We start from the raw sequence: 25,070 nt of genomic DNA on the forward strand, positions 1-25,070 counted from the left end.
GCAGTCAGTCTAGCTAGACCAGAGGATGTACACTGGTACAGATAGGAACTAGAAACACAGGGAATCTAGGATGGATGATACCTTCGGGACCAGGGGTACGAGGGGTGATACTGGGAGGGTAGAGGGAGAGTGGGTTGGAAAGAGGGAACCGATTACAAGGATATACATGTGACCTCCTCCCTGGGGAATGGACAACAGAAAAGTGGGTGAAGGGAGACGTTGAACATGGCAAGATATGACAAAATAATGATTTATAAATTATCAAGCTTTCATGAGGGAGGGGGAAGTGGGGAGGGAGGGGAAAAATGAGGAGCTGATGCCAGGAGCTTAGGTGGAGAGCAAATGTTTTGAGAATGATGAGGGCAATGGATGTACAAATGTGCTTTATACAATTGATGTATGTATGGATTGTGATGGGAGTTTATGAGCCCCTAATAAATGATTTAAAAAAGATTTGCAGTCTTGGAAACCCTCAATAGAAGTGTATTAATGGCAGTGGGTTTTTGATTTTAATGCAATCATTGATATATCATATATATACATATATAATCAAGATAAATATATATATGACTAAGGACATGTATTAACTTAGTTTTTTCAAAAGTTACAATGTCTTTTTCTTTTTTAAATCACTTTAATGGGGTTCATACAGCTCTTATCACAATCCATACATACGTCAATTGTGTAAAGCACACTTATACATTCGTTGCCCTCATCATTCTCAAAACATTTGCTTTCCACTTGGGCTCTTAGAATCAGCTCATTTTTCTTTTTTTTCCTTCTTCCTCCCTCCTCTCTACCCCCTCCCTCATGAACCCTTGATAATTTATAAATTATTATTTAATCATATCTTACACTGCCTCATGTCTCCCTTCACCAACTTTTCTGTTGTCCATCCCCCAGGGAGGAGGTTATATGTAGATCCTTGTAATCGGTTCTCCCTCTCTACCCTGCCCCTTCTCTCCACCCTCCTGGTATCACCACTCTCACCACCATCCTGAGGAGTTGATCTGTCCTGGATTCCCTGTGTTACAAGTTCCTATCTGTACTACTGTACATCCTCTGGTATAACCAGGATTGTAAGTTCGAATTGGGATCATGATGGTTGGGGGGGGTGGGCGGGGAGCGGCTGCGAGGAAGCATATAAGAACTAGAGGAAAGTTGTGTGTTTCTTCAATGCTACACTGCACCCTGAATGACTCATCTCTTCCCTACTACCCCTCTGCAAGGGATGTCCAGTTGTCTAGAAATGGGCATTGGGTTCCCCATCCTGCACTCCCCCTCATTTACAATGATATGATTTTTTGTTCTTTGGTGCTTGATACCTGGTCCCTTCGACCCCTCGTGATCACACAGGCTGGTGTGCTTCTTCCATGTGAGCTTTGTTGCTTCTGGGCTAGATGGCTGCTTGTTTACCTTCAAGCCTTTAAGACCCCAGATGCTATATCTCTCAATAGCTGGGCACCATCAGCCTTCTTCACCACACTTATTATGCACACATTTGTCTTCAGGGTTTATATGAGGAAGGCAGCACACAATGATGGTTTTTGTTCTTTGGTGTCTGCCACATGATCCCTTCAGCACCTCGTGATCACATAGGCCGGTATGCTTCTTCCCTGTGGGCTTTATTGCTTCTGAGCTAGATGGATGCTTGTTTACGTTCAAGCCTTTAAGACCCCAGATGCTATATCTTTTGATAGCCGGGTATCATCAGCTTTCTTCACCACATTTGCTTATGCACACGTTTGTTTTCAGCGATCGTGTCGGGAAGGTAGGTAGGTATCATGGAAAGACCATTTAGTTGAGCAAAGTGTTCTTGTATTCAGGGAGTGCGTGAGTGGAGGCCCAATGTCCATCTGCTACCCTACTACTAAATATATGCATGTAGATCTATTTCCCCCATCATCATAAATATATTTACACATGTACATGCCTGTATTTAGGTCTCTGTGTATGCCCTTTGCTTGCTATGTCTTTCCTCTATTTCCTTTTGCTTTCCTCTTGTCCCACTACTATGCTCAGCCTTCATTTGAGTTTCAGTAATTCCTCTCTGTTACATTGCCCTTGATCACTCCCTAGCAGTCTCCCACCCCCTCCTTGCCACTGGTTTTGAAACACTCTTGTTCCCTTGTCCCTGGGTTGGTTAACATCTCTTCCCTTCCCCCACCTCCTGTGTCCCCCTGGAACCATTGGTCCTACTGTTTTCTTCTCCACATTGTTTATCCAGCCTATTTTATCTAGATAGACTTGCAGAGCAATAATATGCACATAAAATTGTGGATGGCCTTGACAGCTCCAAACAAAGTGACACATGAAAAGAAGGCAATGACAGCGGCAACAACAAACTAACAAACAAAAAAGTCAATGGCATATAAAACCTAAAGGAAGAAGAAAGGGGGCAAAAAGAAAGAAAAGCCTGTTAATAGTTCCACGTCTGCTTGTGGACCTTTAGCAGTGTTTTCCAGTCAAGTCTGATGGGGTGCCACAGCCTGGCCCCAAAGTCTATTTTTAATACTCCCTCAGGACTTCCTTGCTCTGCTCCCCTCCACCTCGCCGTTCTATTGCATGCCTTTAGTGTTTTGCCTCGGTGTGGTGGGGTCAGCTTGGTCACACATCCCACACTGTTTCCAGTGCTGTCCCAATGTAGGGCCATGGGTGAGTGCAGGATGTCACATCTCGCAGTGGGGCCGGCCATATAATCCTCTCTGTGCATTGGCCGCTCCGAGCAGGGCTATTGTCCTCTCTCTGAGCTTGGTGGGCCATCGTGTGCTCCACTCCCTTCCTCCCTCTTCATTTGCTTCCGCTTCCTTCTGGGTATGGGAGGTCAGTTCCTTTCCCTCACCAGACGGTCTATTTTCTGTGGTACACCCTTCCATGGTGGGGGTCGGGCTGATTCAGGTTGGGGCCAAGCATATAGTCCAGTCTTTTTATGGATTCCTCCTCGCGTTATATTGCCCTCCTAGTTTGGCGCATTATGGTGGGGTCTGTATGCACATTCCAGTTCTGTGGGGACACAACCAATACTCTCTCCTGGGGTGGATGACATGGGGGAACAATGTCTTTTCAGTAGGAGAGTCTGTTGACTGGCAGCAGCTTTGTTTTGTGTCTAGTGTGGCCATTTGAAGGTTGCGAAGGAAAGTTAGGGAAATCCCTAATGGCAGGCTCCTCTCCACCCCATTGTAAAACACCTCGGGAGAAAAGGCCCTTGCAAGGCGACCAGCAGCCTGCTGTTTGTGTGGAGAGCTTGTTATTGGGTACCGCACACCTGCTTCATTCTGCTTGTTTGCCCTGGTTTACAGCATGTCATTTACTGAAGTTATGTCTCATTGGCTCAAATGCCCTAAAAACCAAAGCAGACAGTTGCTATGGAATCAGGATGGATAGAACTCTACTTCACAGGGGTTTTTACTGGCTGATTTTTTTCTGCTGAAGAGCTTCTGGTGAACTTGAACCTCCAACCTATCAGTCTGTAGCTAAGTGTGTTAGTCATTTATACTCAGGTCACCCCACCCTCCAAGTAGAGCATGGGCTTTCAATAGTCTCTTCACCGCCTGAACTCTAGCTTCTTCTGTTTACCTAGAACATGTATGTATAATGGATATGAAGATATTCATGTTGTTTGGTGCCATCAAGTCCGTTCTGACTCATAGGTACCCTACTTCCAACCAAAAGAAACACTACACTGCCCAGCCCTGTGCCAACCTATGCTTGAGCCTGGTGTTGCAGCCACTGGGCAGTCATTGTGTCAATCCATCTCATTGAGGGTCCTCCTCTTGCTGTCCCTCTACTTTACCAAGCATGATGTCCTTTTCCAGGGACCACTCTCTCCTGATAACATGCCTAAGGTATGTGGATGAAGTCTCCCCATCCTTGCCTCTAAGGAGCATGGTGGCTGTATTTCTTCCAAGACAGATTTGTTGGATCTTTGGCAGTGCATGGTCCTTTCAATATTCTTTGCCAGCACCATAATTCAAATGCATCAATTCGATTTTGAATGTAGGACAAGGGATCTGTTTGTGATGTTTTGAAGGTGAGGATGCTGGGTAGAAATTATGAGAAGAAAATTCTCGCTTTTCAAAATCTTGTCTTTGATCCAATTGGAACTCCAAAAGAGCACCCATCTGTTCAACAATGTTAACAGGAGAGGAGTGTGTGCCGCCCAGGCACAGGTTGGCAGTTTAGGATCACATTTGTAGAATGAGTGTCAGGACTAGTTGATTGTGGTCCATTCCCATCTAATAACTGCTCAGGACCCCAGTCATGTAAGGGCGCTGAATTGGAAGATGCAGTCACCCCTATGCTCCATTATGGATTGTACCGGTGATATTCCCAAGAGGAAACTCAGGTATGTCACGGCTGGTTAAAGACAGAATGACTGACTTTCAGTGGACAAATCTGAACTCGTGGAGGTTATGATTCTGTTTAAATGGACATTAAGGCAGAATGTTTGAGTGGTGTATTCTCTTGGAAACTTAAGTACAGGACGTGGTGGGGGACACTTTAGTGGATACAAAGGAGATAGAAGACTTTAGTCCTTCCCATCAGGCTCTTTGTTCATGGGCACACAATTAAACCACCCAGAACAGGTGAACTGAGTGTATTTTGTTATTAAGTAGAGAGCTGGTGCTATTTTTTCTCCCATAGTCCTGTCCGATCCTCAGCCATCTGAAGAATGGACATTGAGGGAAGTGGTTTCCTTCCAAAGGCCTTTCTCCAGTGCTGATTGCCTGCCTGCTAACAGCATTAAGGCACTCACTCACCTGGCCCCTGTGCCCGTCAACTGCCTACAGATGTCAAACACAAGCGAGATGTGAGATCACCTTTAGGATTTTATGAAGGGGATGTGGCATCAAGGGAATCTTCCAAACATTAAGCTCCTGCCACTTTAGCCAGTACAGCTGGTCCTGGTTTCTAAGTACATTAATCTCCACATAAGTGGCTTTGCTGGCCCCAATTCCTCATAGGCATTCACCTATATGTTATCTATTTATATATTTGGGTCAGCAGTGGAGCTCAAGTGTGATGAACTAGACAAATCTTGACCTCTGCTTTGCTCCTCCTTCCTTTCTCGTGCTCTTAAAGCCTCGAAACTGAGGCACAACTCTTAATTAGTTGCCATCAAAAACCACAAACATTTTCCAGGAGAACTCAATGATACTTATAAATAAAAAGTAATGTCAAGACACTCAGAATAAGCTGCCTTTTAAGAGTCTTTCCTGGAATATTTCTCAGTGTGCTCATAAATGGGGCATGATGTTTTGGTGTTGCTATTTTTGCTTCTAGAACCTTTCTTTGGTGATTTCTTTTGTTTGGGGGCTGTGGCACGAAGTCCTGAATAGATTTGGGGGTATGCAAAGGAAATGAGAAACCAGTTCAGGGCTGCTCACTCTTTCTCATGTTTCCAGTAGGACAGAGAGTCCTTAATAACATTAACATGTCCAGAACATTGTTGTGACCATTTGCATCGAATAACGGAATTACCGGTAAGTATTATGGTGGAGCTGTGTGTGCCTCGTTTGCAGGGGGTTAATTAAAGTAGTAAAAGGTTCTGCTTAATAAGGTGGTCCTTCTGGTGACTGTAGCATCTTTGGAGGTGGAGACTTTGTTTGCCAGATGCAGGGCATGTCTGGAGCCATTCCTAGGAAATAAGTAGTTGCTTCGCCTCCGAGGTGAAGGAAAAGCCTGTGATGAGTGACAGCCGGAGCTGCAGTTCCTGGTCAAGGCCCTTTTCTGCCATTCAAAGCATCTCTGCTGCCTTTGACAATCTGCTCTTCAAACCGTGGCTGTGTGGGTACAGATCAAATCCAAATAAAAGCTAGAATTTGTGACAAATTGCTCTAGGTTCCTAACCTAGCCCCTGAAGCATAAATTCTATGGGTTGGCTATAAAAACTCACTGGTTGTGAGTCGATTCCAACTACTAGTACAACTCCATATGCCAGAGTAGAATTCCTTCAGGTTTCCAAGACTGTAAATCGTTACAGAAGCAGCCAGCTTCATCTTTCCTACCGAGTGGCTGGTGGATTTGAACTGCCAGCCTCTTGGCTAGCAAGTGATATGCTTAAACTACTGAGCCACCAGGTTGATAGGCTATAGCTGTGTTTTAAATAAGAAATAAACTCTTTACTCAGCTGCACTAGACTTGTAAGAAAGTAAAAGAGCGCCCTGTCGGGTCATTGGCATATCTGGGATCAGTAGACTGTGCTGGAGTTTGGTTTCCCATCAGTCTTTGGAGGATAAAAATAGGCTCTATCTGTCGTGACTCTTTCTCCTTCTATTGGCAGCTACTTTCAGAGATGTGTCCACTCTGTCTGGTTTCCCCACCCTATTCCTCATCTTGCTTTCCAGTGTTGTCCTCGAACTAACTGTCTTCCTCCAGCCATAGCTCAGTTTTCCTCCCCTCTGCTCCTGTTCCCGTGACATGCTAATACCTGACATGTTGCTCCTGGCATCAGCCCTCCCCTGGAGTTCATATCGAAGCATTACTGAGGCCCATAAAGGCTAGACCCTAGGTTCCCGGACTTGGCTGATCATTGGAATCACCTGGGAACTTGGTCCAGCCCTGGGTTCTAATTGCAACCTAATGAATCAATCTAGAGGGAGGAGCCCAGGCAGCTGTAGTTTCACCAGATCCCCAGGTGAGTCCAATGATCAGCCATGTTTAGAAACCTAGGGGTTAGATGAGCTGCCCAAAGTCACACAGCTAATTAGTGATACAGCTGCAACTAATACCCCGGACTTCTAACTCCTAAAAGAGAACTCATTGCCAGCGAGTCCTTGCCAAGGCATAGCAAGTCTATGTGGAAGAGTAGAACTGTCCCTGTGGATTTCAGAGGTCGAAACTCTTAATGAAGCTGGAAAGCCTCATCTTTATTCATTGGGGGTGGCTGGTGGGTTTGGACTGCTAACCTTGTGGTTAGCAGCCCTACACATAACCCACTTTGCCACCAGGGCTCCTTCTAATTATCACCCACCTTAATATACCCGCAGGGTGCATATTTCACCTGACAAATTCCAATATCATCTGTCTTAGTCTATTTTAAAACACTAAATAGACACACAAATAACTTATCATAATATCTGAAATTATAAACATGACAAATTCTCAGGATTGCTTCCTAGAGTTTAAAGAGAAGACCATACGATGCTAGAAGCTACTGGCTTCTTCGATATTCTGGTGCCTGAAGCCCAGGTGGTATGCTGGTTATGAATTGGGCTGCAATCCACAAGGTCAGCAGTTTGGTACCATCAGATGCTCCATGGGAGAAAGACCCGGGGCTTTCTACTCCTGTGAATAGGTACAGTCTCTGAAACTCAGAGGCTGTTCAAACTGATTCGGAGTAGGGGAACATTTCACACTACTGCTGTGTGTACTCCTTGAGAGAACTGACCTGTCATCCTCTGGAGTGATAATTGAATTGTAGCTTTCACCTGAAATTCCATCTAGCCAAGATTTCGGCCTATCATGCATTTCTTTTGGCTGTTTTTTTTCCCCTTCCATACTCTACTTTCTATCCCATATGGCTTGTTAGGAAAGGGTCTTTTCTAGTTAGCTTGTGTATCTGTGAAGTCCTAGTGGTGTACTGGGTTATTCATTAGACTGCTAACCTCAAGGTCAACAGTTTAAAAGCACCAGCCACCCCTCCGAAGAAAGACGAGGCTTTCTACTCCTGAAAGGAGTTACAGTCCTGAAAACTCACAGGGGCAGTTCTACCGAGCCCTCTGGTGTCACTGCGAGTCAGAATCTACAAAATGGGAGCAAGTTTGAGTTGAATGTGTATCTATAACTCAATTTCCTATTGTCATTTTTTTAAGTTGCATGATATACTAAACATGAACTTGGGCCACTGGTAGAATAGCGATCATATATATGTTCACAGACCTGAAACCCTTGAACACTGGAATTCAACAGGACAGCTTAGTTTTTCCAGGTTGCAAAAGTTTCCCGCCATTGGTTTGCAATCCCAACACTTTTCTATCCTTGCTTTTAATGGAAAATATTTTTAATTTTCCTTCACTGACAGATACCCACCTTCCATAAAGTTCTGGCTTTTTCAGGTTTTACAGTATTTTCTGGTTTGGGGAAGGGGGCATATGTACCTTGTTCTCTCAAACCCAAACACAGAGCAGATTTTCACTGAGACAGGAAGGAATGTGAACCAGTTTAATGAGGTCTGTCTTCTTTGTGCAGAGAAAGCTCAAGGAACATCCCTCTGGGCCACCCTCTTTCTCCTCTCTGAAGATCAGGATCCAGTGTGGATAGTAGAAGATTGGTTTTGTTTTCTAAAATTTTTGTTTTGAAGAAAGAAAAGGGATAAAAATGTACTTGTTAGTCCCTTTGACATCCTGCATATAACAATGTGTTAAGGCAATCACCGTGCCGCACTAATTCACTGGCCCCGGAAGTACAAGAGCATTCGCGACAGTGACAAGGCTCAGGAGGACGGCTTTCCTTAAATCCAGTGTGTGCCCACGCTGACTGGAGAGACCAGCATAGACATTGCAGCTGCACAGCCCATGGCTGAAGTGCTTCTGAGTGTTTGGAGGCAAAACAATGACTCATTTAACTGCATTTTTGTTCTTCAAGACATTTACATTGTGATGTTCACAGCTTTCCGTGGGTGAAATGGAGTGATAAGTATGGCGGGGACGTGTTCTCTTGGGTTCCATTTTAAGTTACGTCACAGTATTCCGCTGATACAGATGTTTTAGAAATGCTTGGTCCTAGATAGGTTCTGTTTTATAAAATAGAAGGCATTAATTAGGTGCCATCGAGTCCATTGGAATTCACAGTGATGCTATCTATGTGACAGAGTAGAATTGCGCCCCATTGAGGTTTTATGTCGTAATCTTTTGGGGAACTGACCACCTGGACTGGTCTGGGTGGGTTTAAATCACCAGCTGTTCGGTTAGTAGCTGAGTGAGGATCTAAAGAAGTGAAATGCATGTTTTCAGTGAGAACGGGGCATTTACTTTGTGCTTGAAGATTGAATGATAAAATTGAATGATAAGAGTTCAGGCCCTGCCATATTATATATATGTGGTGTTTGTTGAATTCTTCCTCATGAGCTAATTCTTTAGATTCTAGGGGCTGAGGAGCACTTTCATGTATTTTTTTTCCCACTTTGGATTTGGCAGAAGAGGCTTTCAAGGAAAGTACTTTTGATGGAAACCACCAGGTGTCAGCAGAGGACTTGGAATGCTAGGCAGCCTCTGTGCTCTGGGTTTTTTTGTAGCTCATCACAGCCAGTCCCCATGGGAACTTTTAAGCCAGTAGGCTTCCTCTGGGCCACCTTCTCCTAAATATTAGGGTCAAGCACTTTCTTTTCAGAGCCATGCCACAATGATTCACCCTGGCCTTATAAAAGTGGCACTAGTTCTGTGATTTTTTTGATGTGACACTTTTAATTCTGTCTTGGATGGCAGTGATTGTACAGAGTAGAAGGGTTATCGGAGTGGGAATTAGGAGTGCATCACCAAGCCCTTGTATTCGCTGGTCTCATCATCCACCTTCACATGGTCTGGGGAAGGATGTGTGGTCCATTCCTCCTGTTGCACACAGAAATAATCTGATCGTGAGAAGGGAGCTGGGTAACTCCAAACTGTGGAGGCAGGTTTTCAGAGAGTGCAGGAAAGAGGTCTACGCATCTTCAGGGACACTGCTGTTCAGTGTGCTGTATAGCATTACTCTATGGTGTTCACTGACATAGACTGAGGCAACAGTGTGCTCATTGACAGGGAAAACCGTGGGGAGGTGGGTATTGGGAAGTATCAGCTTGTTTTTGCCACTGTCCCATCTTCCTCACTTGAGTAGGCAAGCTAAATCCGAGGGGGTTGGTCGAGGGCACAGGGTGAAAAGATGGGGCAAAATGAAAGAAGTGCTTCCTCTGCCACCCAAGCTTCTTTCAAACCTCCATCGTGTTAGATATGGTGACACTTCGGAAGCTTTCTGGACCGAACAAGTTGCTAAGCTGTTGGCAACTTGGAGGAGAGGCCAGTTGGGGAGATGACGGGAGACACAAAACTAACCACTGGATATAGCCTCCGAGGGGTTGCCAATAAGGCACAGCCTGTGACCTGAGTCTACACCCAGACATGAAGCCTTGACTAGCACACAATGTTCTAGACTTTAGACATTCCTCAGTGCCAGGCAGCAGGCTTTGCCGAATAACATTACAGCTACTTCCAAGAATGATTCCAATCCTTGTGTGCCATACTACATACGACACAAGAATAAATATTAATGTAAACCAGACTGCACATCAATGGGAAATCAGGCATTGTTAGTAGTTTGCCTCTGTAGAGACTTTTGTGATGCTTGGCACAGCACATCGCCTTCTTCCTTAAAGCATCATGCAGGGTATTGTCAGAACACACGTGTGTCAGAATACACATGCTACCCAAGACAGTGATGGTGTTATGCTCTTCATTGGGTGGGAGCGGGGATCAGGAGGGGGATAGATACTCTGCAGTGGTTACACTCAGCTCAGTATTAACGAAGCAGCTGGGAGAGGGTCCGGAGACCTCTCTTGTGACAGACTCTTTAAGCTGCTTTAAAAAAAATTATTTCAAAGTTCTTCGTTGGTTGCTTGACTTTCACTGAACATGGTAACTGCCTCTGAGCTGGTGTGCGGGCTAGATCAATTGCCCCAAATCAAGATCTCTGCGCTCTGTGATTGTTGTAGTCAACGGTCTCTTCCAGGCTGCTTCCAGCACTCCTGCAGCATGTGCCGCATTTCTCATGGGCACTGGAGTCTTCTGGTCCAGATCACATGGCTCGGTATTGATTCTTGCCTAGCCCTGCAGTGGGTTCACACCCTTCTCTTCTCACTTTCAGATCACTGGAGTGATCCTATTGGCTGTTGGAGTATGGGGAAAACTCACACTCGGCACCTATATTTCCCTCATTGCGGAGAACTCCACCAATGCTCCTTATGTTCTGATCGGGACCGGCACCACTATCGTCATTTTTGGCCTGTTTGGATGCTTTGCAACTTGCCGAGGCAGCCCATGGATGCTGAAGCTGGTAAGTCACAACATAAGCTCTGCTCGTTTGTTGTTGTTAACTGACTTGCATTTGAATATAAATCATGTGAAGGTGAAGTGGCTCTTCTTGAGGCCCTAAACAAGAACTTCATTTTCATTCACTTTGATTTTAACCCAGGCTCTTACTTAATCCACCCTCTAATCCCTCAGAGAGAAAAACCACTGCAACCCCAGCCTGGCACAAGAGATCCAGTCCTGGGCCTTCCAGGTGTAGATGCTGGCACAACCGTGGCCAGTCATTCCAGTGGGCTATTTGTAACCTCGTGGCAAGATCCCCTGTTCCAGTTTGGAATTCTGAGAAATGTCCTTGATCACTTGATGTGCAGCTTTGCTGGGCAAAGCAGCATCTTGAACATAAGCAGCCACTCAGTTCCAAGTTGTTAAAGAAATGCTTCCTGCTTCCTTGAGCCTATCCATGCTTCAATGCCGGTGCCTGCTCTACTCTAAAGCCCATGGCTGTTGAGATATGATAAGCGTCCCTGCGCAGAGGGTCGATGCTTTGCCAAGTAATTGACAACCAGAACCAGCGCTGGGTGCCTTTACTCTAATAGGAACAGTGATATTTCCCAAAGGGAAAGGGAAGGCTTAGTTGAAATGCTGTTGTTGCTGTTGTTGTTGTTGTTGTTGTTTTGTAGACCAGGGTTTTAAACTCTTCAATACACCAGCTGCCTAATACTCTACTCACTACCCATGTTCTTCATTTCTGAGAAATCATGCTGATGAATTTTAGAGTTCAAAGTTGGCCAGGACCTCTCCTCCCAAGAAAATGTAGTTGAGAAGGATGTATTTCAGATGGTCTCCTTCTGAGAAAGGGAGAAGTAAGGATTCCCTCAGCATCAACCCCATTAACAACACCAGGGACATCTGGTGGCAGAACTGCCCCACAGCATGATCCGCACAAAGGAACCGTCATCCAAATGGACACTGATCAGTCTCTCTGTTGGCACTATTATTGTGGGTATGGTGCTTACACTGGTTAAGTTCCGCCTTCTTCATGCCTGGACCACCACTGATTTTTCTGGGTTAGTGCAAAAACCATAGCAAGGCCCTATTGAGCAATTGCTGCTGTGACCTACTCACTCAATCCTAGTACCCTGAGTCCACCTTCTGGTACTTCTCACCATCACTGAAGTTTCTTTTGATATAGGTCATGGTCCTCAATCCAGGATGCATTGTTTGAGTCACCTGGACAGCTTTTTAAAGAATCCCTCCTTAGGTCCCACCTTCAACCCATTAGGCCCAGGTCTCTGATTATGGCTCGGACCTCACATGTTTAAAAGTTCCCTCAGGGGATCATATTGTATAACCAGAGTTGAGAACCTATTGTTCCGTAGTATGAATAGCAAGTGGCGCATTGACTTTAGAGCCACAGAAGAGAAAGATTGCCCTAAACCTAGCCAAAAAAATCCCCTATCCTTCCCTACCTAACCAAGAAACAAAAGGATGCTGGTCCTGAAAGCAGATTCTACCTTAAGTCAGCTTAGTGTCAAGGTTGTAGCTTCCCTGGGCTTTTGTCCCCCGGTATCAAAGGATAGTAGACAAAGTCACCAAGTATTCTAACACTTAATTTGATTTTTTTCATGGGGCACCAGGTAACACAGCATGACTTTGTTCACACATATGAAAGGCCCCCCATATAGAAGAGAGGGTGGGCTGGCTCCTTGTATTTCTGGGGAAAGGGAGGCAGCACCAGAAAGTCAAAGTTGCAAGTGGTCAAACTTGTGGCCAAAGGAAAGAAAGTCTTCTGAGTCATTGGAATGGTTTAGAAACTGAATAGGACACTGCGGGTCAGCAGGTTAAGGGAGTGGACCCACCCTTACTAGATGACCACTGTGAGGAAGCAGTAAGGAGGAAACTGTGTCTGGTGTCCCCAACAGTCTTTTATAGCTCAAAGACTGTAGTTCTAAAGAGTAGACAACTTCATCATTGTGAATGTCCCTTCCAAGTATCTCGGGGTTGAGTCTAGCTGACAGGCACAAGGCCTTTCTCCCCAGCTCTCCTCAGCATGTGCACACTGACATATGTACACATGTTAGGTGCCATCCTAGATTTAAGCTCATGTGGATAAATCTGGAGAAATGGATTTCCTACATTTGTTTCTAGGCGGTGTGAGGGTTTATCTAACCACCCGCCAACCCAGAAGTAGCCTTGCCCTGGAGAAGCAGCACTCCTCCTGATGCTGACATATCTGACTTGGTCCTTGTCCACTTGCTTTGCAGTACGCCATGTTTTTGTCCCTGGTGTTCCTGGCCGAACTCGTAGCTGGCATATCCGGGTTTGTGTTCCGTCATGAGGTGAGTAGACAAAAATTGGAGAGCTCAGGCAAAGGGTCTTTGGAAAAAGGGTGTTCATGAAACCCTTTGACATGTGGGGGAAGCGGTTCCCCCCAGTGCTGTTGCGCTTCTCCAAAGGGTCACATATGATGGGCTGCAATCTCAATCAAAAACACAACGCAAGCATTTCGGCCCACTTGCAGCCCTTCCTTGTGACTCTTCCTTTCTCTTTCTCTGGCGATCTCATAAAATGATGCTCCAGCCTGTTTTAAAGCAGTGACCTTCCATCTAGGCCATATACCCCTTTTAAGAGAACTGCTTCAGCAGCGTGCCGGTGTGTCTGTATCACCGATGGGTTCTGAGATGCCAAGGCCAAGCCAAAGGGATAATTGGCTGCCTTGGAAATCCATTATAGTTCCCCCTAAACAGCAATAAAACCAGAATGTAGAGACACGGTGTTATAAAAGTGGGCTGGGGGAGGTGGCTAGAAGTGGGAAGCCCACTGATGTAATGTGTTCACGGTTGTTCTAAGTGTGCCATCTGGGAGTTATTGTCATTGTCATCCGCTCAGTTCAGAAACATTCACCCATCGGTGGTCAGTCTGACCATATGCTGTGTAGCCTAGTAGCACGCGTGACACTTCAGCTTCCTCAGATTTCCAGGGGAACAGCTCCAAAGTTAGCCCAATATCAAAGGTGTTCACAGAGGGGAGAAAGTACCCCGTTGGCCCTTTATGAACATAAAAGACTTCTCATCCTTTGTTCTCCTTTATTTATTTATTTTTGCTTTGATAGAGATGAGTGAAAATTGATTTTGTGTTATTCATACAGTAGAATAGCGATAGATTTCTGGTCAAAAGATCAGATCTTCCAAATGCTCCCTCTCAAACCCTGCTTCAATGGTCTAAGCCAACGGTTCTCCACCTTCCTAATGCCGTGACCCTTTCATACAGTTCCTCGTGTGGTGGTGACCCCCAACCACAACATTATTTTCATTGCTACTTCATAACTGTCATTTTGCTACTGTTATGAATGTTGAGACTCCTCTGACAGGGTCGTTCAACCCCCAAAGGGTTGAGAACTGCTGGTCTATGTATTATCCCTCCCCTGAGTAAGAGAAGTTATATAGGAAAAGCATGGGCATTAATCAATTCAAAGAAATAATGAGAAAATTGGGGCTTTTGGTTTGGGAAATGCACCATCACAGTCTTTTCGTGAACCAATGAGCTAATGGGAAGGATGTGAGGGGAGCAGTTTAAAACATTTCCTTTCTCAACGTAATAAACTCCTTAGAGAATTCTTAGTTATTTTGTCTTCGGAAATGGGACATTCCCTCAGTGGCCTACCGTTGTACCTAGAGGTTCCGCAGAGGGTAGACAGGAATAGGAATCGAAGGTAGTTGGGGTGCAGAGGACTGGAACCACATTCCTCCTCGTCTTCCATAGATCAAGGACACCTTCCTGAGGACTTACACCGATGCCATGCAAAATTACAACGGGAACGACGAGCGAAGCCGGGCAGTGGATCATGTGCAGCGCAGCGTAAGTTCCGGGGCAGGAGATTGGAGTGGCAACACTTGTGAGGTCTGGGCTTAGACTTGCGGGCTACTGGCCATGTTGCGCCTGGTGGCATTTGCTTTCATTCCTGTTCTCCAGCTCTACGTCTAGTTGGATTTCCAAGGGGGGCACAGGACATCCCATACTTGACTGGGCTCCAGTTTGTCAGATGATTTGAGTCGAGAAGGACCACACCCTCTGGGTGCCCTTCATCTGTAATAATTGTGAGGAATCATGGAAGACGAGTTTGCCCGGAACCTCTGAACACTACGAAAGGAATCGGACACTAAGTTCCTGGCCTTGCTTGGAGCTTGACTATCTAGAAGAGATGCCTTCGGGCTGGGTCGAGAGCTTTGGTGACCTGTGTTCACTGGCTCATTGACTTCAGTAGTATAGTAGAAGTGGAGAGTGGACACAGCAGGAGCAGGGCATCTCTCAGCTCTGTAAAGTAGCCAAGATGCCCAGCACTTGCTGAAGAATGGAAAGAAATGAAATAGATAAGATGTGTCCTGACTGGAGGTGCTCAAGCCTAGCTGCCCATCAGAATCACCTGAGGGAATCGTGGTGGTGCTTTTTAACTTCCGAAGCAATGCTTGTATTTATATTTTGTTATTTATTTTGCTAACATTTCAGAACCACTGCAAAGAGTTTCAAGGATAGTATAAGCAATCCCTGTATATCTTTTACCTAAATTGACCACTTGATAATACTTTTGCCCTGTGGGTTTTAATATTCTGTATTTCGGGAGTCTACAAACCTTTTTTTTTTTTTTGGTAAGGAACCCAGTAGTAAATATTTTAGGCTTTGAGGACCAGCTGGTCTCTATTCCAACCACCCAGCCTTGCCACTTTAGCCAGACAACGACCATAGATGATGCACAAACCAACTGGGGTGGTTCCTTTATTTGCTATAATGGGCATTGATAGGCCGTAGCTTGCCAGTACCGCCGTGTCTCTCTTCAGGGGCACCTCTCTCTCGTTCTCTTGTAAAACCGCACTGGCCTTGCCTACCCCCATCAGCAATTCTGATCGAGTTGATTTGGGCATCTGTGTCTCTTAACAGCCCCGAGCACACCAGTCTTGTCTTGGCGGTGCTCAGTCAAAACTGAGAACCATTGCTTTGTGGGGGTGGCACGAAAACTTGCGTGATTTGTATACTCTAGAACTAAGTTCCTTCGCTGAGCTCCCGGGGGCATCGCAGCAAGTAGAGTTGTTAGGGGAGGTAGCGTCACTTCCTCTTTACTCTTCAGACCTGTGCAGATGGCCTTAAAGGTATGACCTGGGTTTCTCCTTTTAAAATGACAGGGCAATACGTAAGGAGACCACAATCGCTGTGACGCTCCACTCTCTGACTGTGTCTCTTGCCCTATTAATAGCTCAGCTGCTGTGGTGTGCAGAACTACACCAACTGGAGCACTAGCCCGTATTTCCTGGATCATGGCATCCCGCCCAGCTGCTGCATGAACGAAACCGACTGCAACCCCCAGGATCTCCACAATCTGACCGTGGCTGCTACCAAAGTTAACCTGAAGGTACCTGCCCTTCCTGATGGGATCGGGGCTGAAAGGTTGGGGGTCGGTTTGCTTCGTGTCTATGAAAATTATGACCAGTAGATTAGAAAAGATAGTCCAAGAAGGACTCAAAAGTCTTCTTTTGAGGTCCTTTATTACCTAGAGAGGCACCTGAGGCCGCCTGCTTCTGAAAGCGGAGCGTATGACCCACTCAGCCTTGCATTCCCTTCCCACAGCAAGAATCTACCAGGCTGTGCTGCAGATTGCTGGTAACCCTGACGCTTGTGTCAGACAGAGAATGTGGGCTTTCTTCTTTCTGGCTATCTTTCTTCTGCTTAATATGCCTTTAAGATGGGAAATGATTGGCAGCTGAATGCCAGTCTTTAGCCAGAAGAGCAGAGTAAAATTGACAGACAGCATCTGCTTCTGCGAGGAAGGCAGCCTTGCTTATGGGGAGTTCATTGTTACAGTAAACGAAATAAGCATTCAGGTGCGAACCCACCAGCTGCTCCGCTGGAGGAAAGACCTGGCGATCAACCTTGGCAAAAATGACAGCCTTGGAAAAACCCATGGTGCAGTTCTACACTGTAACCCAGGGTGCTGGAGTTAGAGTTGACTCAATGGCACATAGTAACAAGTCCAACTCATGGTTGGCATTTGAACATTCCAAAACTTGGGGAGAAAAAAGATGGTTAGGTACCATTTTAAAGTTAGCATAGAGCCGAAATGAGGAAGATGAAAGGGAAGAAAATCAATTCTGCAGTCCACTCTACACAAAACATGATGAAGACATGATTGAGCTGGTGTGAAGGCCATCTACAGTCTGAAACCTTTAGAGAAATGCCAGATATAAATAAACGATGTTTTGTTAAAGACTGGGGGGTGGGGACCTAGTGGGTTTACCTTTGGTTGTGTAGCCATGGAGTAAATGCTCTTTTCTTGCTAAGATAAAATCGTGGTAGTGGTGGTAGTGGGAGCTCTGTCTTCCACTACGCCACACCATGGCTTTCCTTTGAAATGATGCAGGTATTTGTAATGTTTTTCGTTAGATCCTGAAAGCAAATTTGAAGGCATATCCCAAAATTATTTTCCAAAAGATAGGGTAGCGTTTTTTTTTTGTTTTGTTTTTTTCATTTCATTGCTGAATGATAAGCCGAGTTCACTCACTGGTTCTTCCTCTACCAACTCAGTCCCATGGTACGTTTTTCTGGACACCTCAAATACCTGAAGGAAAAGGGGCCTAACATGCCTCTTACTCCCCTTATCCTGTCATGAAACATCCTAATTTAAAGTCCACATGAGTCCTGAGACAAATTATTTCTCCTGAGTGTCAGGCAAATTGTGCATAAAAGATGGGCTATGAGGATGGGGTAGAGCTGGGTAGTTGTAGATGCCCGTAAAAGTTAATCCTCCTACCTCTTCTGCCTTTCCCAGGAAGCTTACCTACCACCACATTCTTAGAATGGATCGAATCCTATTATTTACAACCAACAGATATGTCTCTAGTTCTTTTGATGTCATGTGTCCTATACTTTGATAGCCCAGAAAGATGACTCTTGACTCTTGGGAGGCTGAGAAATCTATTTACCTTATACAGATAGGTGGAAGAGAGCAGGAAGGGGGTGGAAATAGTTTAACGGGATATTTATTGTTTTGTTCAGGAAGGTAGCTATTGTTTTAGTTTCTTTAGCAATAGGATGATATAGCTGCTGCTTCCATTGGCTTAGCAGCACTGTCTAAACTTCTAGTCCCCTGGGGATTACTTCAAATTTTGTAAGAGCAGAGCACTTTGGTCGGCAACTACCAAAGAATTCTTTCTACAACCCGTCTGGGGTCAGCTGTCTCCTACTATGAAGAACCTGTCACTTGCAAGTATTTTCCATTGCCCGAAGGGTGAGCAGCAGATTTCTCTAAATGTATCTTGTCCCTTGCCAGACAATCACTTTCATTTGAGGATATTGACGGAGTAGTAGCCAAATAGTGAAAAATGAAACCGGATCTATTTCTCACACCATATCGAAAAGCAAATTCAAAATGGTGGAGTAAGAAGCTAAATGTGTTCTTAAAACCCAAACCATAAAATTCTTAGAAGAAGCAAGGGCAACACTGTCTGGCCTAGCTTTTAGCAATGGACTGGTTAGTACCCAAAGCAAACACAGCCAAAGACTAAATAAATAAATGAAACTTCATTAAAATGTTAAATGTTTATTCATCAAAAGACTTATACCAAAAAAGGGAAAAGACAAGCTACCAACTAGGAGAATATTTTCAGGAACCACATAGCTAATAGAAATCTAATTATATATATAATTTTGACAACAGCAAAAAAACAATAACTTATAAGGTGGACCAGGTATAAGGCATCATGCAAAAAAAAGATATAAGTGTGTGTATGTATGTGTATATATGTGTATATGTATATATGTATGTGTATATGTGTATATATATATCTCATATTAAATGAAGGGGGAAGTGCAGAGTGGAGACCCAAGGCCCAAGTGTCGGCCAATGGAGATCCCCTCATAGAGGGGTTTAGGAGAGGAGATGGGTTAATTAGGGTGTGAGGTAGTATCGATGAAGAACACAGCTTTCCCCCAGATCCTGGATGCTTCCTTCCCCCAACTACCATGATCCGAATTCTACCTTGCAGGGCTGGATAGGACAGAGGCTGTACACTGGTACATATGAGGGTTGGAGGTACAGGGAATCCAGGGTGGATGATACCTTCAGGACCAAGGGTGTGAGGGACGATGCTGGGAGAGTGGAGGGTGAGTGGGTTGGAAAGGGGGAACTGATTACAAGGATCCACATGTGACCTCTTCCCTGGGAGAGGGACAGCAGAGAAGGGGGGAAGGGAGACCCCGGATAGGGCAAGATATGACAAAATAACGATGTATAAATTACCAAGGGCATATGAGGGAGGGGGGAATGTGGAGGAGGGGGGGGAAGAGGACCTGATGCAAGGGGCTTAAGTGGAGAGCAAATGCCTTGAGAATGATTGGGGCAGGGAATGTATGGATGTGCTTTATACAATTGATGTATGTATATGTATGGATTGTGGTAAGAGTTGTTTGAGTCCCTAATAAAATGTAAAAAAAGAAAAGAGGAGAAAAAAATGATTAGGGCAAAGACTGTACAGATGTGCTTTATACAATTGATGTATGTATATGTATGAACTGTGAAAAGAATTGTATCAGCCCCAATAAATTGTTAAAATAAAAAAAAAACAATAACTTATAAGGTGGACAAAGGCTGGAACAGATATTTCACCAAAGAGGGCATTTAAATGGTCACCAAACACATGAACAGATGCTCCAACTCATTAACTCTAAGAGAAATGGGGGCGGGATGACCAAAAACCATGAATGAGATACCATTTCATGTCCACTAGGACTGCTAAGGTTTATAAACAAAAGAGAAAGGTTTGGGAAAGGATAATGTGTGGAATGATCCCTATCAATAAGGGAGACTACAAAACAGAATTTCAAATTCTCACGGACCCCAAGGACCATGAAAGTTGGATGAACCACAGAGATCATCTTTAACCTTAAACTGCAAGTATACCTAGAATTTACTTAAAACCAAGCAATAATTTACCTTGTAAAAGTGTCTACCTTCACCATTCTGCTTTTTAAATAACTGTCTATAAGGGATCAAAGGGGCAACAGCAACTAGATAGATTAGACAGGAACCTTCTCAAGCAGTGAGTTTGTTAATGATGGAGAGAAATCTCAAAAAAAAAAAAAAAAGAAATCTCTATTAAACTCCTTTGCAGAGGGAGAAAATGACTGTCGTCAGTTCTCTGGTTTCTCTCATCAGGGTAATGTTTTCCTATTTTGAGCTGACCTAAACCTGATGCTGCTCTGAACCTCAGTCCTCTATCTTACCACCATTGTGAGGAGAAAATACACGAACTTGGGCGAGCACAGCAAAATGCCATCTTGCCCATTACCATTGGAGAAGGTGTGAGAATAGCCACCTACCTGTCTTCCCACTGTCATTCCACCTCTCCCTTTCTGCTGCCTTGTGAAAAAATAGCCTGTTGGTTTACTCTTAAGGGATATCAGAAGCCTGGTGGTGCTATGGGACAAGCCAATGCACCCCTAGTGCTTACCTACCACCCATCTGCCAGTGGTGGGTCCCCTGGTGCTGAGCAGGCCTCATTGGAGCTTCCCGAAAAAGAGGGCCGTGACAGAAAGGCCTCATGAGTGACATCCACTATGGGTCATAAAGGCTGTGATCCTGCAGCGGATCATGGGTTGATACGAGTCGAGGCAGCTTTTTGTTCCATTGTGCATGGGGGTTAAGTTGGGGGTCCACTTAATGGGTGTTCACAACAATAACAGCACATGAGAGCTTGTTAGGTGACTGTAGCCTAGTCTGGCCGGGGTTAAATGTGTCTCAAGATACCATCTCTCTCTGCTTCCAGGGGTGTTATGATCTGGTGACCAGCTTCATGGAGACTAACATGGGAATCATCGCTGGAGTAGCTTTTGGGATTGCATTTTCCCAGGTACCTTCCTACATTGTGGGTCAATGTTCCTGTCCTGTGTGCTCTCCTGTTGCTGCTCCCTGGGTTCCAGTTTGTTGGCCTGTGCCTCGGGAAAGGCTGAGAGATGGGGTCAGAACGCCTTGCTTGTTAGTCCTCAGGTCATCTGTTTATTGATTTTCCTTTTTCAACCTAAATGAAATTTTGCCATCAAGGGAATATCAGTTGCAGTTCAACTAATGACTAGCTCCAGAAAAACAACTTGTTTCTTCTGTAGGTCAAATGGAGGTTAACTGCACAAAGTGCTGCCTTACTTGAAGCATAAACAACAACTCCACACATCAAATGGCTCGGCTGGATTTGGGAGGCTGGTGGGCTTCTTTTCCAGGTTGCCCTGCCCGGTTTTGAAGTCTGAGTGCCTATGGATTTGTGTCAAAGCGTTTTCAATGTTAACGACAACCTAAATTCAGCAAATTTCCTTTCTGAAGCCCTTACTTGAACCATAAGGTTGGACTATTACCTTTCTTGAAAGGAAATGGAACTTTTGTTTATTGAATTTTATGTCACTTTACACACACTCACCTAGCCTGTAGCAAAACAACAGGAGAGGTAATTGGGTAAATTAAATGAGCCACAAATACTCAAGGATGGAACAAGATTAAACTCATCTAGAATGTAGCTCCCCTCCACCTAGTAATATACTGAACGTCTCTTTCACAGACCTTGGCCTCTCCTTGCCAAATTATACGTTATTGTCATAATACTGCTATTGGTGGAAGGATTGGCATTTATAGCTCATAACCATATATATATTGTTAGATAAAGCCCAGTTGATATGGTCTCGGTCTTGCTCCCACAGTTCTGACTTGACCTGCCTGGACTCTGTATTAGCTACCTCAGATAATCTTTTTTTATTCCTGCCCCTCTTTCCTTCCACATGCAGTTTCACTTTATTCAAGTTCCATTTTAAAAAACTGTTTCATTGTTTTTTTAAGTGTGGCACATACAGAAAAATGCATACATTATACATACAGGGCTTAATAGATTCTCATGAACTAACTGTACCTGTGTAACCATCAAGGAATTGAACATTAGCCTGGAAGTTTCGCTTTACAAGTAAAGTCTTACTGTTGTTGTTAGGCGGCATTGAGTCGGTCTGACTCGTAGCAACCCTGTGTTACAACAGAGTGAAACACAGCCTGGTCTTTTGTGCCTTCCTCGCAATTGTTCTTACGTTTGAACCCATCGATGCTGCACCTGCATCAGTCCATCTTCTCGAGGGTCTTAGACCAGTAGAACTGTTTTTCTTCCCATGGCACAAGAGCATTAAGGATAGGGCCAGCATGGGTGGGTTGGGGGAAGGGGGTGCTGTTTCGGGCACAACGTCATACTGGTTTTTCCTCATGGTTCCCTTTTTAGCGACTTATGAAGGGGCTAAAACCGTGGGACACGTCAGCACACCGACGAGTATCACACGCAATGCCAAATCACCTAGGCTCCGGAGATATTTCCAAAGCAATTGTTGCCAGGAACTTTATTCTGGTTGCTATAATATTTCAGTCATAACCCTTCAGGCGAATCATTGTAATGATGGGGGGGATGAGGTGAGGACCTCTTACCTCTCAAACCTTGTGACTGCTGCAAATGTGCAGGATGCACTTGCCAGCCTTGAAAATCCAGGTGTTCTAACACATCTCTGTCACTTCAGTTCCTTAGTCCAGAAAGTGCCAAGACTTTGTGGAGGGGGCTGTCCCCCTGAAGGGATGGCGTATTAACTGAAGTCTCTCGATGATGATCTCAGAACTGTACACGGGATTGTGATGCGAAGACTGTACACGGGGAGTAGAGAGTCTCAAAGAGCTTGGAGTACCAGGGATGGAAACCCTTATCTAACAATATTCTCAGATGGCTGTGATTGGGAGCAGGGGGTCGTGGTGGAGCGGAGTTGTGGATATTTGAGGAGAGAATCTTATTTTCATTAATGAGATGGCTTGAGTCAAGTGAACCATTCTTCAAGGCCTTAATACCACTCTGATGAATACTTTCCCCACTTCTCTCTCTCTCCCTATCAGGTAATTTATGCTCAGAGCAGTTCCTTCCCCACTTGGTTATCTGGCCAAATAAACAGTAATCAACCTGAAGAAATCCCTGATTCAGAGCTAGCTGTGTTTCCTCCTGAGGCAGTGAGAAAAGAGGGCCTTTGGCCCCCCAAACAGAAACTCTATAGCAAGTTAACTTCTCCTCAAGGTGCCGCATAGATGTGGGCATAAGAAAACACAATGCCCACTGGCATCGCACAGCTAATACCATTAACCCACAGGACCCTGCTGCCATGAGGCAGGAGGCAGAATGTCCTGATGCTGGGAACTGCTGCTGCTTATGTTGTCAGACTATGATGTAGACAGTGGTGGAGCCAGTGGCCACTCACCAGGTACCACTTCATGGAAAACCAGCCCTACAGATGCCCGTCAGTGACCAGAAGCCACAGTGTTAGAAGCAGCCTCACGGTGAAACTTGGCAAATGTGCATCTTACTCATGTCAGCCTCTGCAGAGGAGGAGCCTTGGCATTCCCCTAATAAAGCCGGAAGGCCCTCCTGAGGTAGACAGAAGAAAGCCAGGCCCTCTTTCTTCTCCTTTCCTTCCCCTTGCTCTCATCTGCTAGATAAAATTGGCTCAGAGATGAAAGGTGTGGTACAGAGCACAGGAAAATGGAGCCGTGTCTAGCCTCTTAAGAGACTGTATAAAAATGTGTGACCCCATAAGCTAATTTAAATCATTTGAGCTCTGTTTCTGGACTCTTTCCAGCATTTGATACTTCTCTGTACAAATTCAAGTTACTTTTACCTTCGTAAGAAAAAGCCCATTTGTCTGTAGCTAATGGGCCATCCTACTGACCTATAAATCTGTAGCAAAGGGTTAAGTTGTCTTTGATAGAGCACCTGTGCCCTGCACGCGTGGCAGCCAGTCTTTCACTCAAAGAGTGCTGAGACAGTGGGTATGGAGCGCATATGCCCCTGTGCACACACATACACACACCCATTCATGGTCTGCAAACCAGGGGCCATAGGTGTTTGGGTCTGGGCTCTTTTTCTAAAAATAAATAAAATTACGTGTGTGCGTGCATGTACACACACATGCAAATTCTGTAATATATGTATATAACAGAATTTTGGTGGACATTTGCCTAGCAAATTAGGTTCTCACAATCTGATCAGTGACATTGGCTACATTTTTCACACGGTGTCAACTCTTGTTATTTCTGTTCTTGCTGTTCCGTTTCCAGGAATCTAGTTTCTCTGCTCCCTTGCTTTCTTAACTTGTCATTTGAGGAGTCCTAGAGATATAGTGGTTATACGTTTTCCTGCTTAAACGCCAAGTCAGGAGTTCGAACTCGCCGGTCTCGGAGAGAAAACTATGTACCTTGCCCCATAGGGTTGCTATGAGTTGACATTGGCTTGAGGGCGGAGAGTTTGGTTTTGTTTTTGGTTGACCGTTTGCTCATGAAGGAATTTTTTAAAGAAGCATAGCACTCACAGATCATCTTGTTGAGTGCTTGGACTCTCGTATTGCTTAATCTATAGTGTTGCTTCCTGCCTCGATTCAGCCTTCTGCTGTCGGAGGAAGGGGGAGGCTGGTGGGCAGCGGGAAGAGACAGTCCTGGGCCTCTGGATTTAGCACTTGTGTACCCAGTGTAAACAGACACAAAGCTTTACTAGACTTGGAGCCTGTTAGGCTGGATTCATCCTAAACATCACAAAATGTTACCGTCCTACATGGGGGGCATAGAACAGTTTCCAGAGGGGGATGGAGAAGTGGCTTAATTGAGGCTGGCCAGATAATGTCGAACCAGGATTCCAATTCTTACTGCCCTACTTGGTCTGCTATATTAAACATTTAGGCAGTGAGTCTAACAAGCACCCTTGCCCCTGCTTCAGATAGTACCTGATGGAAACTCTTTGGGGCTTTTATTTAAAAGGGTCAGTGGAATACAAAGAATGTTGTCTGTCAAAGGCTTACGTTTTGTACCTACCTCATCCCCTAGGTGGCCTCCCCAGAGCCCAGGGCTTGGCTGGAATAAAAAGTCAGAGGCCAGCAGTTTGTGTGGTGGCCCTACAGTGATGTATTTACCTTTTTAATGCTGAGGACAGGACAAAGCTTTTGATAGCCTTTGTAGGAGATGGCCGAGAAAGGAAGCTT

General features: G+C 44.9%; 1 protein-coding gene across 1 annotated transcript in view; it reads left to right on the forward strand.

Moving 5' to 3' along the window:
* The window catches only part of TSPAN7 (tetraspanin 7), a 139,208-nt gene that overhangs the window by 109,805 nt on the left and 4,333 nt on the right, over nucleotides 1-25,070 (forward strand). The window contains exons 2-6 of the mRNA XM_075538750.1: nucleotides 10,837-11,025; nucleotides 13,265-13,339; nucleotides 14,763-14,858; nucleotides 16,249-16,404; nucleotides 20,813-20,896. Of these exons, the coding sequence (XP_075394865.1) occupies nucleotides 10,837-11,025; nucleotides 13,265-13,339; nucleotides 14,763-14,858; nucleotides 16,249-16,404; nucleotides 20,813-20,896 (600 nt within the window). The remainder of the gene's footprint in view (nucleotides 1-10,836; nucleotides 11,026-13,264; nucleotides 13,340-14,762; nucleotides 14,859-16,248; nucleotides 16,405-20,812; nucleotides 20,897-25,070) is intronic.

Source organism: Tenrec ecaudatus, chromosome X, assembly GCF_050624435.1.
Source record: "Tenrec ecaudatus isolate mTenEca1 chromosome X, mTenEca1.hap1, whole genome shotgun sequence".
Lineage (NCBI taxonomy): Eukaryota > Metazoa > Chordata > Mammalia > Afrosoricida > Tenrecidae > Tenrec > Tenrec ecaudatus.